The 18,714-nt window shown below is 43.2% G+C and overlaps 1 protein-coding gene across 2 annotated transcripts in view; it reads left to right on the forward strand.

The window, feature by feature from the left end:
- The window catches only part of mllt1a (MLLT1 super elongation complex subunit a), a 29,102-nt gene extending 10,803 nt beyond the window's left edge, over positions 1-18,299 (forward strand). Inside the window, exons 3-11 of one of the 2 annotated variants that reach the window (XM_031786060.1) lie at positions 2,226-2,308; positions 5,166-5,309; positions 5,422-5,547; positions 10,908-11,628; positions 11,791-11,902; positions 12,280-12,379; positions 13,065-13,142; positions 13,419-13,490; positions 13,677-18,299. In XM_031786060.1, coding sequence (XP_031641920.1) covers positions 2,226-2,308; positions 5,166-5,309; positions 5,422-5,547; positions 10,908-11,628; positions 11,791-11,902; positions 12,280-12,379; positions 13,065-13,142; positions 13,419-13,490; positions 13,677-13,805 — 1,565 coding nt within the window. In that variant the 3' untranslated portion in view covers positions 13,806-18,299. The remainder of the gene's footprint in view (positions 1-2,225; positions 2,309-5,165; positions 5,310-5,421; positions 5,548-10,907; positions 11,629-11,790; positions 11,903-12,279; positions 12,380-13,064; positions 13,143-13,418; positions 13,491-13,676) is intronic. The other variant, XM_020499022.2, reaches the window with a different exon arrangement.
- Positions 18,300-18,714: the final 415 nt, after the last annotated feature.

Genomic DNA, 18,714 nt, shown 5'->3' on the forward strand with positions numbered 1-18,714 from the left:
TGGTACCTTCAGGCTTTTGAAATTTGTGTGAACCAGACTTGTGGAGGACCACAATTTTCTTCTGAGTTCTTGGCTGATTTCTCTTGATTTTCCCATGATGTCAAGCAAAGATGCACTGAGTTTGAATGTAGGCCTTGAAATACATCCACAGGTACACCTCCAATTGACTCAAATTATGTCAATTAGCCTATCAGAAGCTTCTAAAGCCATGACATCGTTTTCTGGAATTTTCTAAGCTGTTTAAAGGCACAGTCAACTTAGTGTGAACTTCTGACCCACTGGAATTGTGATACAGTGAATTACAAGTTAAATAATCTGTCTGTAAACAATTGTTGGAAAAATTACTTGTCTCATGCACAAAGTAGATGGCCTAACCGACAAACCGCCAAAACTATAGTTTGTTAACAAGAAATTTGTGGAGTGGTTGAAGAACTAGTTTTAATGACTCCAACCTAAGTGCATGTAAACTTCCAACTTCAACTGTGTGTGTGTATATGTAATAATGACAATTACAGCAATACTGAATGAGCAATGAATACTTATTTTAACTTAATATAATATATAAATAATCTATTTATTCTCAAATAAATAATGAAACATGCTCAATATGATTTTAAATAATGCAAAAACAGTGTTGGAGAAGAAAGTAAAAGTACAATATGTGCCATGTAAAAACATTGAAGTTCCTTGGTCAGAACATGAGAACATATGAAAGCTGGTGGTTCAGTATTCCCAGTTAAGAAGTTTTAGGTATTATAGGAATTATGCCGCGTCGACTATTTCTCTCGCTACCATTTGTATTTAATATACTTTTGACAATTGGATGTTCTTTTATGGACTATAGTATTGCAAGCCTAATCTCAGGAGTTGATAGGCTTGAAGTCATAAACAGCGCTGTGAAGCAAGCATTGCTAAGAACTGCTGGCAAATGCAGTAAAGTTTGAATGAACACTTACAAGCCTCCTGCCGCCTACCATCGCTCAGTCAGACTGCTCTATCAAATCATAGACTTAATCATTGACTTATAACATAATAATCACAGAAATACGAGCCGTTGGTCATTAATATGGTCAAATCTGGAAACGATAATTTCGAAAACAAAACGTTTATTCTTTCAGTGAAATACAGAACCGTCCCGTATTTTATCGAACGGACGGCCACCCTATGTCTAAATATTGCCGTTACATTGCACAACCTTCAATGTTATGTCATAATTATGTAAAATTCTGGCAAATTATTTTGCAACAAGCCAGGTGGCCCAAACTGCTGCATATACCCTGACTCTGCGTGCAATGAACGCAAGAGGAGTGACACATTAATTTATTTTTAACTAAATATGCATGTTTAAATAAATATACTTCTGTGTATTGATTTTAAGAAAGGCATTTATGGTTAGGTACATTCGGGCAACGATTTTCACGAATGCGCTTTTGATAAATCATCCCCCGTTTGGCGAAGTAGGCTGTGATTCAATGATAAATTAACAGGCACCGCATTGATTATATGCAACGCAGGACAAGCTAGTTAGCCTAGTAATATCATCAACCATGTGTAGTTAACTAGTGATTATATGAAGATAAGTTTAATGCTAGCTAGCAACATACCTTGGCTCCTTGCTGCACTCGCGTAACAGGTGGTCAGCCTGCCACGCAGTTTCCTCGTGGAATGCAATGTAATCGGCCATAATCGGCTTCCAAAATGTCGATTTTTACAGATTGTTATAAAAACTTGAAATCGGCCATGCCGATTAATCGGTCGACCACTACTATAGAGCATTGCCTACTACTCTTCTCCAGACCAGGCACATCTCACCTCATTGAGTCACTGTAAAGCTTAGGGTCATTATGGTTACGGCCCATGGCGGTGATCATTATGGTTACGGCCCATGGCGGTGATCAAATCAAATTTATTTATATAGCCCTTCGTACATCAGCTGATATCTCAAAGTGCTGTACAGAAACCCAGCCTAAAACCCCAAACAGCAAGCAATGCAGGTGTAGAAGCACGGTGGCTAGGAAAAACTCCCTAGAAAGTGATCATTATGGTTACGGCCCATGGCGGTGATCATTATGGTTACGGCCCATGGTGGCTCCCACAAGCTTTAGGTTGTAATGACTGGCTCTCCCAGGGAGGCTGTAGCTAGTTCCCCATTAGCCTTCTAGCAATGACCATTGATGTTATCCAACTGAATGTATGGGGCTGATGTGCCTGTGTTGTCTCTTCAGTATGCAAGGAGCCACCATACAAAGTGGAGGAGTCGGGCTACGCTGGGTTCCTCATGCCCATCGAGGTCTACTTCAAGAACAAGGTGAGAGCTCAGTCACAGCCTCTGTAATGGTACTATGTTAAGTGTCACTATCCCTCAGAATGTGGGCTACTGTTACATGGGATTCCTAATGGATAAGATTTTCTCTGGTGCTCTAAGCCTTTCCTGAAATCAAATCTGATATAGTTCTCCTACAATGGCTTGTTTATATTAATTGGCACAGTCTGAATAGTATTTCTTTCTTTCTTTTGAGTCTATCAATATTTGTGTCGTTTGGTTGGTATTCAATGTGCGCACGTGGTTCATTTGCTGCTTTTAGTCATGTGACCGCGTGTGTGGAGACACCAGGGCTGCGGTTCAAACTCATAAAAGACACACCCTCGTCCACTTACCCTCACCTTATGCCCTTGGTGGAATCCAAATGATTAGCCAAACAAGGGAAGTTTGCAACATAAGCCCCTCAGCCCTCGATTTTAGTCGAGGTTGCGAGTGTACAATTGTGTTCACTTCGGGGCCTGAAACTCCCCATAATTCAGTTTGTGACAATTGTACATCCGCTAAGAAAAGTCAGCCAACAATTAAAACCACAATGTCAATATGGAGTCAATGTACAAGTGTAAAAACGAATGAAAATAAGTTAAATTGTGCTACTAATGCACATGATGGCACAAACACGTCTCGTAAAAGTAATGATGTTTTTGTTTAGTTAGGTTTTGGAAATTGCAAATTTTCCTTCAGAAGTTCCAGCTAGGCAGGCTAACGTTAATTAGCTAAATATTTTGCTAGCTATCGTACAGTAGGCGCATATTAATAATTATATATTTAATGTTAGTAGATATGCAATCATAATTGACTGTAGGGCATATAAAGCAGTTACAAGTGTCGTGTCTTTGGCTAAGCTGGATTAAGTGATATGACTTGCTATTCTATAAAATAATATTAATAATATTTATTAATAGTACCTGATTGAGCTAATCATGTAAATGTAATTAGCTAAAGTCGGGGCACCACAAAATAATATTTATAGAGCTGTTATCTTCCGAATAAACTCTTAAAGACCTAGTAATATTTTGCATCAATAGCAGTCAATATTAATCGTCATCTTAATTCAGTCTCATCTGAAAGTTGTAAATTCTTGGTTATCTGCACCAACCCTGGCTAACAAGTTGAATCGGCAATACAAAATTGGGTTTATTTATTTACTAATCACACAGAATTACACATAACCTGATTACAAATTACGTCATAAAGAAAAACGTCCCTAGCGGGCGGAACAGATATGACAGCTTGTTACACAAAAGAAAAGGGGCTGGGTTTGAGTGAAGGAGCGGGAAGACTGAGGAACAAAGGGCGAAGCTGTGCTATCGGAAATAGTGTCTTATGCATTCTAGATTACCGCCCATTTGGAAAAGGAAAATGCAATAAATATTTACTCTGAGCTGCGCTTCGGTAGATTGGTGGTAGATGGAAGGCCGTGTTGTCCAACCGAGTCCTTGGTCCTTTGAAGAATGTCTCTGGTTGTCAATTGGCTACGTTGTAGTAACGTCGTTGTGTGATAGACGGAATACTCTGTCTGTTCCTTCCTAACCCTCGTTTTCAGCGGCTATTGCTAACTCAACTGCCAGGAGGTAACACTTCTGTAGTGAATAAGAGTTCAAAGTTCATACCATTCACAACCAAAGCTCACGCTGATGTTGGCTTCGTTCTGTAGTTATTATCTGAACCATTCTGACATTGGACCCGTCTTCCCCACATCCTCGGAACATGAGGTTATATTGTCGTCAAGGGCTTATATAGGAAGGGAGAGGAGGGCGTGTATGAAAAGTTTTATAGCCCATGTCCCTTCATAGGGGCGGGCCACTGATTGAGCAGAGCCCTATCTTATGAAAACACAAATCTCACATTTTAGAAGCTAAAATCACATTTCATCCCATCACGAATAATTTCATATTCAAACATTTAAATTGAACAACAATTCCATGTGAATCCGATAACTCTGATGTGTAGACTTTCCACTGTAGAATTTGTCATCTTATCATTGATGAGAATGTCTCGGATGACAACCGAACTGACATCATATTCATTAAGTACCACCACATATGTTCAATTGGTCGGATTACCAGAATATAATTAATTTCCCCCCACCTTCTGATGTTCCCAGAATCTCTGTTAACCAAGGGTTTTGCAAATGTAATATCAGTAGGGTAGAGAGAGGGAAAAGGGGGGAAGAGATATTTATGACTGTCATAAACCCCCCAGGCCACCGTCATGACACAAGTTGAAAACACAATCATCGCAGGATGAACGCGTGACGAATTTCCTGGCAAGGGCGGTCCATTTAAAAATCATTCCTTCCTCCCTCGCCCCTTGTATATCGTCAGATGTCATGATACATCATCAGAAGTGTCTACTTAATTTGAGGGCTGAGGGGATAGGGTGTGTCTTTTAAGTGTTTGGACTGCAGACCCAACATTGGTCATGCTAGTGATACTGCGGCTATGTGTGGTGACACTGGTCATGCTAGTAATGGGCCTTTGGCTGCTGGTCTGGCTGGTGTACTGTCTGTCTGCACCTCATGTCACTGTAGGTCCTGTTTTAAAAGGGCCTACAGTTTATCTGGCATGTCTGCTGGGAATGTTTTTACTGGCCTCTGTCTTTTATCTGTAACTCTGACTCCTGGCATGTTCGGAAAGCATCCGTTTGTTTACCAAAATGTCCTGTTCTCTCCCAATGTGGAATGTTAGCGCTTATCAGTGAGTGCACTCCAGATATGCCTCTTATTAACTTTGCAGGGTATCGGCTATTCTTACTGTTAGCTGATAAAATGCTGCTGATAAGGACTTAACAGGGCTCGGCAGCGCAGGGCTGACTAGATATGTGAACTCATTATTATTTACAGGAGGAGCCTAAGAAGGTGTGTTTCAACTATGACCTCTTCCTGAACCTGGAGGGGAACCCCCCTGTCAATCACCTGCGCTGTGAGAAACTCACCTTTAACAACCCCACACGGGAGTTCAGACGCAAGCTGGTCAAGGCTGGAGGGGTAAGATGGGGAAAGGGATGCATGTGGGATGAGTGGGGAGTGTTGTAGTGGAATGGCAAGAGAATGTACCGTGTTGTTTGTCCTCACTCTTCTGCCTCTCTATGTCTCTCAGGTTATGGTGGTGCCGGAAGGGACGGAGGCAGTGTCGAGGCCCAGTCCAGACTACCCCATGCTCCCCACCATCCCACTGTCTGCCTTCTCAGACCCCAAGAAGACCAAGACCTCCCACGGGTCAAAGGTTAGCACCATGCCTCGCCTACTACACCGATAAGAAGGAGTAGGAATGTGTAAAGTATTGCTCAACCAGTCAATACAACAGAGGATAGGAGAGTAGAGTATAGTAGAGTACAGTTGAGTTAAGGGACGGGAAACCCTGTGTGGGTGTGTGTGTCTTTTTGTTCCCCCAGCTTTTAATCATATAATGTGATCCTTTCATTAATCCAGCTGGACTTCCACTCCATGTTCTGGGTCACAGATCATCCCAAATACACAGGCATGATTAAAAACATCAAATCTGTTTAATTATCATAGTATTAACGTGGACGATCTATGTTTTGCGTATGGATACGTACATGCATGTTGTGGAATGATAAGAATGACACAAGGTGAATGGCAGTTCTCCGGTGAGCCTTTGGCTAAGAGTGCATTGACAGTAGAGTGATTAGGGTAGTGATGGATCAGCTGGGTTCTCTGAAGGATATATGGAGTGGCAGGTAGCGGTTAGAGCTTTGGGCCAGTAACCGGAAGGTTGCTGGATCGAATCCCCAAGCTGAAGAGGTGAAAATCTGTCATTCTGCCCCTGCACAAGGCAGTTAAACCACTGTTCCCCTGTATGCCGTCATTGTAATTAAGAATTTGTTCTTAATATGGCTGCAATCCCAATCCTGGGATCGATATGACAACTACCAGTAAAAATAGAGGGCGCCAAATTCAAACCACAGAAATCTCATAATTACAATTCCTAAGACATACATGTGTTTTATATCATTTTAAAGGTAATCTTGTTGTTAATCCCACCAAAGTGTCCGATTTCAAATAGGCTTTTCGGCGAAAGCACTACAAACGATTATGTTAGGTCTCCACCAAACCACAATATGCACAGCGAATTTTCCAGCGAAATATAGCATTCACAAAAACCAGAAATAAAGATAAAATGAATCACTAACCTTGAATTATCTTCATCAGATGACACTCATAGGACTTCATGTTACACAATACATGCATGTTTTGTTTGATAAAGTTCACGTAAAAAAAAAAATCTGTGTACATTGGTTTATTAGATTCACTAGTTCCAAAAACATCAAGTGATTTTGCATAGCCACATCGTATCAACAGAAATACTCATCATAAATTAAGATGGTAATACAAGTTATACACATGGAATTATAGATATACCTCTCCTTAATGTAACCGCTGTGTCAGATTTTACGGAAAAAGCAACACATGCAATAATCTGAGACGGCGCTCAGAACAGAAGCCAAATTAGCCTCCATGTTGGAGTCAACAGAAACCAGAAAATGCATGATAAATGTTTCCTTTGATGAACTTCATCAGAATGCAGTCCTAGTAATCCCAGGTCCACAATAAATGTTTGATTTGTTAGAAAATGTCCGTTATTTATGTCCAATTAGCTACTTTGGTTAGCGCGTTTGGTAAACAATTCCAAAGTCACGAAGCGCGTCCACTATAACGTGACGAAATGTAGAAACATGTCAAACGATGTACTGAATCAATCTTTAGAATGTTGTTTACATATATCTTGAATAACGATCCAACCGGAGATTTAGAATGACTTCAGATGAGCGGTGGAACGCAAGTCCTTCCCCTGTGAACGCGCCTGGTGAATGCATGGTCAACTCGTGGCAGTGGTGACTATTTCCTGTCATTCGACCCCCCCCCCCCCCTCTTCACATTCGTCATCAGACAAAGTTCTATTGACTGTTGACATCTAGTGGAAGGTGTAGGAAGTTAAAACTCATCCATATCTCGCTGTAATTTCAATGAGAGCTTGGTTGAAAATCTGCCACCTCCGGAAAAAAAGAAGAAAAAAACAGGAATTGGAATTTCTCAGGTTTCTGCCTGCTATTTGAGTTCTGTTATACTCACATACATAATTCAAACAGTTTTAGAAGTGTTTTCTATCCAATACTAATAATAATATGCAAATATTAGCAACTATGACTGAGGAGCTGGCCGTTTACAATGGGCACCTTTTCATCCAAGCTACACAATACTGCCCCTGCAGCCATAAAAAGTTAACTGACTTGCCTCGTTAAAAATATAGATACAGTTGAAGTCGGAAGTTTACATACACTTAGGTTGGAGTCATTAAAACTTTAAAACAACCACTCCACAAATGTCTTGTTAACAAACTGTAGTTTTGGCAAGTCAGTTAGGACATCTACTTTGTGCATGACACAAGTAATTTTCCCAACAATTATTTACAGACAGATTATTTCACTTGTAATTCACTATCACAATTCTAGTGGGTCAGAAGTTTACATACACTAAGTTGACTGCTTTTTAAACAGCTTGGAAAATTCCAGAAAATTATGCCATGGCTTCTGATAGGCTAACTGACATCATTTCAGTCAATTGGAGATGTACCTGTGGATGTATTTCAAGGCCTACCTTCAGACTCCGTGCCTCTTTGCTTGACATCATGGGAAAATCTAAAGAAATCAGCCAAGACCTCAGAAAAAAAATTGTGGACCTCCACAAGTCTGGTTCATCCTTGGGAGCAATATCCAAACGCCTGAAGGTACCACGTTCATCTGTACAAACAATAGTACGCAAGAAAAAACACCATGGGACGACGCAGCCGTCATACCGCTCAGGAATGAGACGCGTTCTGTCTCCTTTGGTGCGAAAAGTGCAAATCAATCCCAGAACAACAGCAAAGAACTGCAACTGCACATGGGGGACAAAGATTGTACTTTTTGGGAAAATGTCCTCTGGTCTGATGAAACAAAAATATAACTTTTTGGCCATAATGACCATCGTTATGTTCGGAGGAAAAAGGGGGAGGCTTGCAAACCGAAGAACACCATCCCAACCGTGAAGCACGGGGGTGGCAGCATCCTGTTGTGGGGGTGCTTTGCTGCAGGAGGGACTCTGGTGCACTTCACAAAATTGATGGCATCATGACTTAGGAAATTATGTGGATATTTTGAAACGACATCTGACGACATCAGTCAGGATGTTAAAGCTTGGGCGCAAATGGGTCTTCCAAATGGACAATGACTCCAAGCATACTTCCAAAGTTGTGGCAAAATAGCTTAAGTCAAGGTATTGGAGTGGCCATCACAAAGCCCTGACCTCAATCCCATAGAAAATTTGTGTGTAGAACTGAAAAAGCATGTGCGAGCAAGGAGGCCTACAAACCTGACTCAGTTACACCAGCTCTGTCAGAAGGAATGGGCCAAAATTCACCCAACTTATTGTGGGAAGCTTGAGGAAGCCTACCTGAAATGTTTGACCCAAGTTACACAATTTAAAGGCAATGCTTCCAAATACTAATTGAGTGCATGTAAACTTCTGACCCGCTGGGAATGTGATGAAAGACATAAAAGCTTTCTCTGTACTATGATTCTGACATTTCACATTCTTAAAATAAAGTGGTGATCCTAACTTACCTAAAACAGGGAATTTTTACTGTGATTAAATGTCAGGAATTGTGAAAAACTGAGTTTAAATGTATTTGGCTAAGGTGTATGTAAACTTCCAAATTCAACTGTGTGTGTGTGTGTGTGCGTGCGTGCCTGCCATATTAAGATGAGGACACACTTCTTTTTTTTCATGAACATGGCCTTATACCTATTAAAGCATATTGAATGACTGTCATTTATATTCCATTCACCCAGTACAATGTAACAGTGATAGGTTTAGGCTACTACATGGTACTCACATTTTATGAGGTTGCTACAACCTGGCCTATGAATGAAAATGCACAACATGGTGACACATGGTGACCTTGCACACACTTGCCTGCATCTAGCTGATCTAGGGTGTAACCATTAGTCCAACAGTTACAAATGAGAGTTTCAAATTCTCTTATGTTTATCGCCATTATGCTTGCTTCTATTTTAAGAAACTCTTTTCAATAGAATCGGCGGAATGAATACACCCCTGATCACGCATAAACACAGTTCACTTTCGTATCAGCCACATTGTATCCCTTCTCGCATCTATGCACTTTTCTCATATTTTTTCCCCTTCGCTTGCCGGACTTCAATGCACAGCACATCAGTTGTATGTGGCCAGGCGAAAAAACCTTTCAGGCAAACCATATCATAACCGCTACACACAGCCTACATCGTTGTCACCATATTAGCTAAAGTAACGTCATAGTCAACATAGCTAATAGAACTAACGCGTTAGTAAACCCGCTACAATCATACAGTAATGTTAGTGTACAGTCAGTAAGCAGTTTTGCAGTTACAAGAAGAAATTCATTTTTTCACCAAAACTGTTCAACTATTGTCTTTCTCTCCCTTTGAGTCAACTACATTTTATGCACTGCAGTGCTAGCAAGCTGTAGCTTATGCTTTCAGTACTCTATTCATTCTCTGATCCTTTGATTGGGTGGACAACATGTAAGTTCATGCTGCAAGAGCGCTGATAAGTTGGAGGACATCCTCCAGAAGTTGTCATAATTACTGTGGAAGTCTATGGAAGAGGGTGATAACCATGAGCCTACTAGGATTTGTATTGAAGTCAATGTACCCAGAGGAGGACAGAAGCTACCTGTCCACCGGCTACACCATGGTGCTACCGTACAGACTGCTAAAGCATTCCACAGGGATGCTGGCCCATGTTGATTCCAATTTTTTAAAATGTTACCTGTATTTAAGTAGGCGAGTCAGTTAAGAACAAATTCTTATTTTCATTGACTGCCCACCCCGGCCAAACCCTAACCCGGGCCAATTGTGCGCCGCCCTATGGGACTCCCAATCACGGCCAGTTGTGATGAAGCCTGGAATCGAACCAGGGTCTATAGTGACTCCTCTAGCACTGAGCTGCAGTGCTTTAGACTGCTGCGCCACTCGGGAGCCCCAATGCTTCGCACAGTTGTCAAGTTGGCTGGATGTTCTTTGGGTGGTGGACCATTCTTGATACACATGGGAACCTGTTGAGTGTGAAAAACCCAGCGGCGTGACGTTCTTGACACAAACCGGTGTGCCTGGCACCTACTACAATACTCCGTTCAAAAGCACTTAAATCTTTTGTCTTGCTTATTCACAATCTGTCTCAATTGTCTCAAGTTAAAAATCATTATTTTAACCGATCTCCTCCCTTTCATCTACACTGATTTGAAGTGGATTAAACAAGTGACATCAATAAGAGATCATCGCTTTCACCTGGTCAGCCTATGTCATAGAAACAGCAGGTGTCCTTTAATATTTTGTACACTCAGTGTAGACAATATAGAGAGATTAAAGCACACTTAAATGCTCTTACCTTTCTTGATTGTCAACAAATAAAGATGTGTATGTGGTGGAGCGTATGGGCCCAACTTCACTCTACGTATTATTCCATACCAGCAACCATTTGAAAGTGATTGTGTGTTTAATATCGTCCTATTGTCCTTGTCTTTAGGAGCCCAGTAAAGAGGGCAGTGGAGGCAGCAGTAAAGGGCCCAAGCCCCACAAGCTAACCAAGGAGCACCGCGAACGCCCCCGCAAAGACTCTGAGAGCAAGGCGGCGTCAAAGGGTGACAGCGACCGCGACGGGGGAGGGGGCAGCAGCAAGAGTGCCCGTGAGCCCTCATCCTCCTCTTCCAAGAAGCCAGCGGAGATCAAAGTTAAAGACGAGGGCAAGGTCCTTCCCAAGGCTGCCTTCAAAGAGCCCAAACTCACACTGAAGGAGGCCAAGATGGAGGGCATGTCCCCCAAAGGAGGGGGGGCTGGGGGTGGGGGCCCACTGGAGCCCAAAGCCCCCGGGAAGCGGCCTTCCACTGCGGAGTCTCCAAAACCCAGTGCCAAGAAGCCAAAGAAGGGCAGCTCAGAGGGATCTAAGGGGACAGCTGCAGTGCTCTTCACCGGAGCCTCTCCCCGGGTCTCTTCGTCATCTTCAGTCATCCCAGGCTACCCAGAGAAGAAACCCCCCAAGGAGAAAGGCCGCTGGCCCAAGAGCAGCAGGGCCGACACTCAGGAGGCCAAGGAGCCCAAGAAACTGCCTGAGTCTGACAACTCCAACTCTGAGGATGAAGCCTCCTCCAAATCAGAGCAGTCAGTCCCCTCCAGTCCCTCTAACTCCAGCTCCAGCTCTGACTCCAGCTCAGAGTCTGATTTTGAGCCCGGACAGAAACAAGGCCAAGGTAAGTTCTCTATGACCATTTCTTGACTGGGATCTACATCCATTGGAGATTTCATGTTTGTTTTTCTTTTAGACTAAGCTATCCAGATGTTTAGTTGATGGTTGTGATGCGTACATGTACATTTTAGCAAATGTTCTCTATTGGTGTGTAAATCTACTCGAGGCCCGCTGCGCTCTATGGTGGAGGACCTACAGTCCGAGGGGTCAGATGATGATGACAGCAGCTCAGAGGAAGGGACGCCTGTCAAGACCAACCCGCCCAACCGTGACTCTCGGTAAGATTCTGTGTCTCTCCTTTCTCATTCTCTCTCTAATGCTCCATATATCTCCAAGTTTGTTGCTCTCTTTCTTTTCACATATGATGCTTCTCCAATTAGTTATCTTTAGCTATGGATATTTGTGTTATGAGACACAGTGGGTCAGTATTTGTAGCACATAAGCCCATACATGTGTTCACTGTTTTTATAGGGGTTCCATTTTTTTTGAAGGAAATCTGTAAAGATTTATATGGTCTTAGTTGAGTGAACACAAACCCAGATTTGAAGCTAATCCCTTCACCAAAACATGTGTTCCCACCCACAAACCCAGGCTCCCTGCGCTAAACAGGGCACAATGAGCGCTGTCTGACCTTTACCCTACTGTTCCCTGTCAGACTGAGCCTGGACAGCGAGAGTGACAGCAGTGAAGGCTCGCACCGCCCCAGTCGAGACCCGGCGCCGCCTCCACAGAAACACAGCTCCTCCAATAACAAGGTAAAACACAGACTCTGAGGATCTCTCCCAGGACGGCTTTCTCCATTGTCGCCCTGATGAAGTGGCATCATTAAGGATTGTTACTCACGCAACCAACTTTACTTTCTGCATATGTACTGTGTTGACGTTTCAGTCATTAATGGTAGTTATCATTGATGGCTAAGCAGTGGGTTCTGTATTCCCAGCACCACAAGTGTTCCTAGCACCACACGCAGACTGTGTGGTATCAATATTTGCTCTCCTAAAGCACCATCCTTCCCATTCTGATCTGTTTATCCCTCTGTCCCCCCCCTCCATCTCTCTCTGTGTTCTATCTGTCCCCCCCTCCACCTCTCTCTGTTTATCCCTCTGTCCCCCCTCCACCTCTCTCTGTGTTCTATCTGTCCCCCCCCTCCACCTCTCTGTTTATCCCTCTGTCCCCCCCTCCACCTCTCTCTGTGTTCTATCTGTTCCCCCCCTCCACCTCTCTGTTTATCCCTCTGTCCCCCCTCCACCTCTCTCTGTGTTCTCTGTCCCCCCCCACCACCTCTCTCTGTTTATCCCTCTGTCCCCCCCTCCACCTCTCTCTGTGTTCTATCTGTCCCCCCCCTCCACCTCTCTGTTTATCCCTCTGTCCCCCCCTCCACCTCTCTCTGTTTATCCCTCTGTCCCCCCCTCCACCTCTCTCTCTGTGTTGTCTGAGCAGGTCTTGGGCAGGAAGAGCCCAGACATCTGCAGCCGCCCAGAGAAGGTGCTGAAGAAGGGATACGACAAGGTAGGAAGGGTAAATATTCACACTTTATTACCTTTTTTCTTATTTCTCTTGATACATCTGTATCAAGTAATTATATTACCAGTGCAGTGTTCAATATACTCTAGTTCAAATTCTACAGTACTGCTTTATCACCACTAGTCTAGATTGTCACTCCACATTCTTCCTGGTGTACAACTCACTGAGATAGATGCAGTGGACAATACTGGTTAATCAGTAATCGCATACTGAATGGACCGGTTTTAATAATAGTTAACTCACTAAGCAGTTCTCCACTATCCTCTTCAGGCCTACACAGAGGAGCTGGTGGACCTCCACCGCAGACTAATGGCTCTGAGGGAGCGCAACGTCCTACAGCAGGTATGTGTGTGGTTGTGTTATGTTTACATATGTAAGTGTGTGGCGTATACATGTGTTGTAAAACTAACTTTTTAGTCCTCAGTTATCATACCTTTATCATGTCACAGTTCACGCTATTTTGTATGTTCAATGTGATTTGATGTTCATCTAAGCCCGGGTATTACCCTCCTCTCCTCTCTTCCCCAGATAGTGAATCTGATCGAGGAGACGGGCCACTTCAACGTGACCAACACCACCTTTGACTTTGACCTGTTCTCTCTGGACGAGTTGACCGTCCGCAAACTACAGAGCTGCCTGGAGACCACGGCCACGTGACAGGAAGCCTGCAGCGCAGAGGACCGTGGCGGGGCCGGTGCTGGGCTGCTGTCTCTCCTCAGCCCCTGGACCCCCACTGGGGAGGTGGAGCTGTAGCAGAGCTACAGAGAGAAACAGAATAACAACAGAACACACACTTTCACTATTTTCTGGAGAATGGAGGAACAGGACGAGGGAGGACAGAGGATGAGGTCAGAGCAGCTATGCCACTGTCCCTCTAACCTGGACTGGAGGACCAGACAAGGGGAACTGGCCTGGGACTGGCAAGAGATGTATTATATATGTTTCTTATGGAGAGCAGCAGAGCAGCCTGTGTGCAGAACTGTGGAATGCGACCACTCTCCTCTCCCTCCCCCTCTCGCCTCACTTCTAGCCATTGCAAACCCAATACTTCTCCTCTCCTTCCTCCCCACTCACACACTCTTACCCGGCACAACACTCCTCCCCTCCCCCCCATCTCTGCTGGAGTTAATTTCTCTATAGGAATATTCCTGTCTATGCATGCATGCATTCGTATGTGTGTGTGTGTGAGGGAGAGTGTGTGTGTGTGAGAATTTGAGGCTTTAGGGAGGGGGGGGGGGGTGGTGTCTTTCGTTAGTCACTTTTTCAGTGTTCTTTAAGCTACAGCCCTTCCACACACACACACACACACACACACACACAGTGAGAGGCATTTGGGTCCCATGCCAGGGTGTCTCTACACACACAGGCACTAAGTTGTGTATGTGCCTATTGGTGGTAGTGTTCTGGATGGGGTTCATCTATTGTCAAGTTTGTCAGTTCAAACGTCCCTCCCTCCTTCCATCTCGATGTGCATGAAAGGGCTCAACAGCTAGGGGAAATAGCTGTGGAGGATCACTTCTGAATGGCCTTTTAAGTGTGTGTGTGGGGGGGGCGGGGGTACAAAAGCCGTAGCCATAGACCCCCCCCCCCCCCTCCTCCAAACTTGTACTGATAAGTTTGGAGTATTTTGGGGATTGTGATTCAGATACCTATGAGCTATGAATGTATTATTGCTCATTTTCTAGGGCTAGAAACAAACATATATTATCCTCTCAGTGCCTTTATGCGTTGGCCAGTGTGAGAGCCCACTGACACTGGTTAAAGAGCAAAGTCCCTCTCCTGACTAAGTGTTAATTGGGAAGCCTGAAATTCCATTTGTCATAAGTGCCCTCTCAAAATCAGTTGATCCTCCCAGTGGGGTTTCTCTGCAAATTGGAGGCTACTTCCAGTGATCTCTCTGCTATTATTAGGAACACAAGCCTTCCAGAAATCCTAAGACTCATCTGTTCATCAGCAGTGGTACTTTGCCTTGTTTCTTTCCAGATCCTAATATGAATGGTTGTATAGCTGATATTGTGTTGTGCCTCTGAGGTTTAGTTTTCTATGGATGGTGTCAGTGCCAGACCAGGCCTCAGTCAGTCAGTCATGTTTCTCTTACTGGGGCTCCTCTAGCCTTCACATCCACTGTGGTTTCACACTCAGACTAACGGTAAAGTTTTCTCTTCGGGTGCTCCCCCTCACTTTCCTTCTGTTTCACCTAGTGAACAGCTGTATTTATTTTGATGATAATAGCTTTAATAGTTGTGTCCGTTCTGTGTCCTGGGCCTGTAAAGTGCACACACAGTTCTCTGGCCCTTCTTCTCCTCTGTGAGGGTGTTGAGGTCTGAATGTGTGGATCTGTTCGAGAGTGAAACAGCAACCGCCTTAAGTTCCTCTCTGCATCCACTCTGCTCTGTCCACCACCCCTTTATTTGTCTGGCTGTGCCTATGTCAACATCCCTGCCAGTGATTTTTAAAAGATGTACTTTGCAACTGTGTGAGTGGGATGGGTTGTGTGTGTCTCAAGCGAGAGGAACGTTCTTGTCCTCGTGTGTGTGAATATGAGGGGCTGAAGGGTTGAGTGGCAGGCAGCTCTCTGCAGCTCTTCCATAGAGAAGCCCCACCAACCGTTGACCAACAGTCAATCTTTTATTTATGTACCTCTGCACTTTTGGCTGTGGTGACTTCAGTACTTAAGTAATTATCTAAACTGTATTTTTAAGAATTTTATACAATATTTACATGCAATACAACAGATTTTTTTGCCAACCTTTTCTAAAATGATTTAATAGTTTTTATTTGTGTTGGCGTGTGTTGTTATACATACAGAAACATGCTGTCAATTCTGTTTTTAGGCCTAATGTTGCGCCATGGAGAACTTCCCTGAATGTTGTATTGTGTATCATAGTTGTTGCAGTTGGACACCACGGAACAGGTATTGGGAATATGTTTGATGTATGAGCTAACCAAGTCTATATCATCCAGTATACGTTTATCAAGGAGGAAAAGGTGGACTTTTCAGTGAGAAGAAGTATTTTTATGTCCTATTATAATTTGAGTATTTTTAACTCAAAGTATGAGGCAGTGTTCTATTTGTCCGTACTCTATGAGGCATGGTTACGAAGCCCAGGCACAAACTGTCACCCTCTCTTTGGTTCAATATTTCTCTCTATTTTTATCCCAAGTGCGATCCCTTAAACTGTTAAACAATAACACCATAGGAAAAGATACTACGGTGGAAGGAAGCATTTCAATTGAATCTATATCAATATACACTACCAGTCAAAAGTTTTAAAACACCTACTCATTAAGGATTTATTATTTTTACGATTTTCTACATTGTAGAATAATAGTGAAGACATCAAAACTATGAAAAAACACATGGAGTCATGTAGTAACCAAAAAAGTTTTAAACACTTAGCCACCCTTTGCCTCAATGACAGCTTTGCACACTCTTGGCATTCTCTCAACCAGCTTCACCTGGAATGGTTTTCCACCAGTCTTGAAGGAGTTCCCACATGCTGAGCACTTGTTGGCTGCTTTTCCTTCACTCTGGTTCGACTCATCCCAAACCATCTCAATTTGGTTGAGGTCAGGGGGATTGTGGAGGCCAGGTCATCTGATGCAGCACTCCACCACTCTCCTTGGTAAAATAGCCCTTACACAACCTGGAGGTGTGTTGGGTCATTGTCCTGTTGAAAAACAAATGATAGTCCCACTAAGCCCAAATCAGATGGGATGGAATATATTGCTGCAGAATGCTATGGTTGCCATGCTGGTTAAGTGAGCCTTGAATTCTAAATAAATCACAGACCGTGTCACCAGCAAAGCACCATCACACCTCTTCCTCCATGCTTCACGGTGGGAACCATACATGCAGAGATCATTCGTTCACCTACTCTGCATCTCACAAGACACGGCGGTTGGGACCAACAAGCTCCCATTTGGACTCCAGACCAAAGGACAGATTTCCACTGGTCTGATGTCCATTGCTTGTGTTTCTTGTCCCAAGCCAAGTCTCTTCTTCTTATTGGTGTCCTTTAGTAGTGGTTTCTTTGCAGCAATTAGACCATGAAGGTCTGATTCACACAGTCTCCTCTGAACAGTTGATGTCTGTTACTTGAACTCTGTGAAGCATTTATTTGGGCTGCAATTTCAGGCTGGTAAGTCTAATGAACATATCCTCTGCAGCATAGGTTACTCTGGGTCTTCCATTCCTGTGGCGGTCCTCATGAGAGCCAGTTTCATCATAGCGCTTGATGGTTCTTGCGACTACACTTGAAGAAACTTTCAAAGCTTTTGAAATGTTCCTTAGTGACTGACCTTCCTGTCTTAATTATGATGGACTGTTTTTTTCTTTGCTTATTTTAGCTGTTCTTGCCATAATATGAACTTGGTCTTTTACCAAATAGCGTTATGTTCTGTATACCACCCCTACCTTGTCATAACACAACTGATTGGATCAAACGCATTAAGAAGGAAAGAAATTCCACAAATGAACTTTTAACAAGGCGCTGTTAATTGAAATGCATTCCGGGTGACTACCTCATGAAGCTGGTTGAGAGAATGCCAAGAGTGTGCAAAGCTGTCATCAAGGCAAAGGGTGACTACTTTGAAGAATCTCAACTAATAAAGCATATTTTGATTTGTTTAACACTTCCTTGGTTGCTACATGATTCCATGTGTTATTTCATCGTTGTGATATCTTCACTATTTTTCTACAATGTAGAAAATAGTCAAAGAAAAACTCTTGAATGAGGTTCTAAAACTTTTGGCCGGTAGTGTGTGATTAAGCAAAGGTAGACCATCTACTGTGGATTTTAACAATATAGAAAGACAAAAGCAGCAAATGGTGAATGTTCCTTCTCCTGATGCTGTTAGGAATGTGAGGGGGGGGGGGGGGGGCGGCATGTGCGGAGGGCCGTTTCCTGTGTCAATGGTTGTCATGTGTCGGATGGGGTTGGCTGTATTTATTTATCAAGGGAGGATTTGCTTGGGGGGGGGGGCTAAAATGTGTTCCATTTATTTGGTTAATGCTACCTTGGGCTGAACAACAAAATGTTGTATTTTAAACTTGGCATACAATGCCACCATGTGGCCATATAATGCAAGTTGTAATAAGGAGAACTTATTTTTTATTTTGAAATCATATTAAAGTAATTGAGTACTGTCTGTGTTCGTGGCTCTTAGTTGACCAGTTTGATGGGCTCTGTTGGAAGGGGTGGAGGTCAGTCATGTTGAGCAGATTGTGGGGTGAATCAGGCACTGCAGCGTTCAAAAGGTTTTGATAAGGTTTATACATGCATTTATGCTTTGTACTGTGTGTTTCTATCTGAAAATAATCTTATAGCTACCATCTAATTGAAGATTATGCAAAAATAACTACTCTTGATATTACAGAATGAATAACTTGTTTCCCAGCTAGGTCACATATGGAATACTTCGGTGTCTTCCCCACCCAATACGAGAAAAGCGCTTAAGCTTGAGACGCAGGTAAAACCGGTATAATGTGTCTTTAATTGGCAGTCATGAACTGTCTTGTATGCATTTGATTTGCATGTAAAAAAAAAAAAAAGCCCAACAGCTC

This window comes from Oncorhynchus kisutch, linkage group LG13 (genome assembly GCF_002021735.2).
Source record: "Oncorhynchus kisutch isolate 150728-3 linkage group LG13, Okis_V2, whole genome shotgun sequence".
In the NCBI taxonomy this organism is placed as follows: Eukaryota; Metazoa; Chordata; class Actinopteri; order Salmoniformes; family Salmonidae; genus Oncorhynchus; species Oncorhynchus kisutch.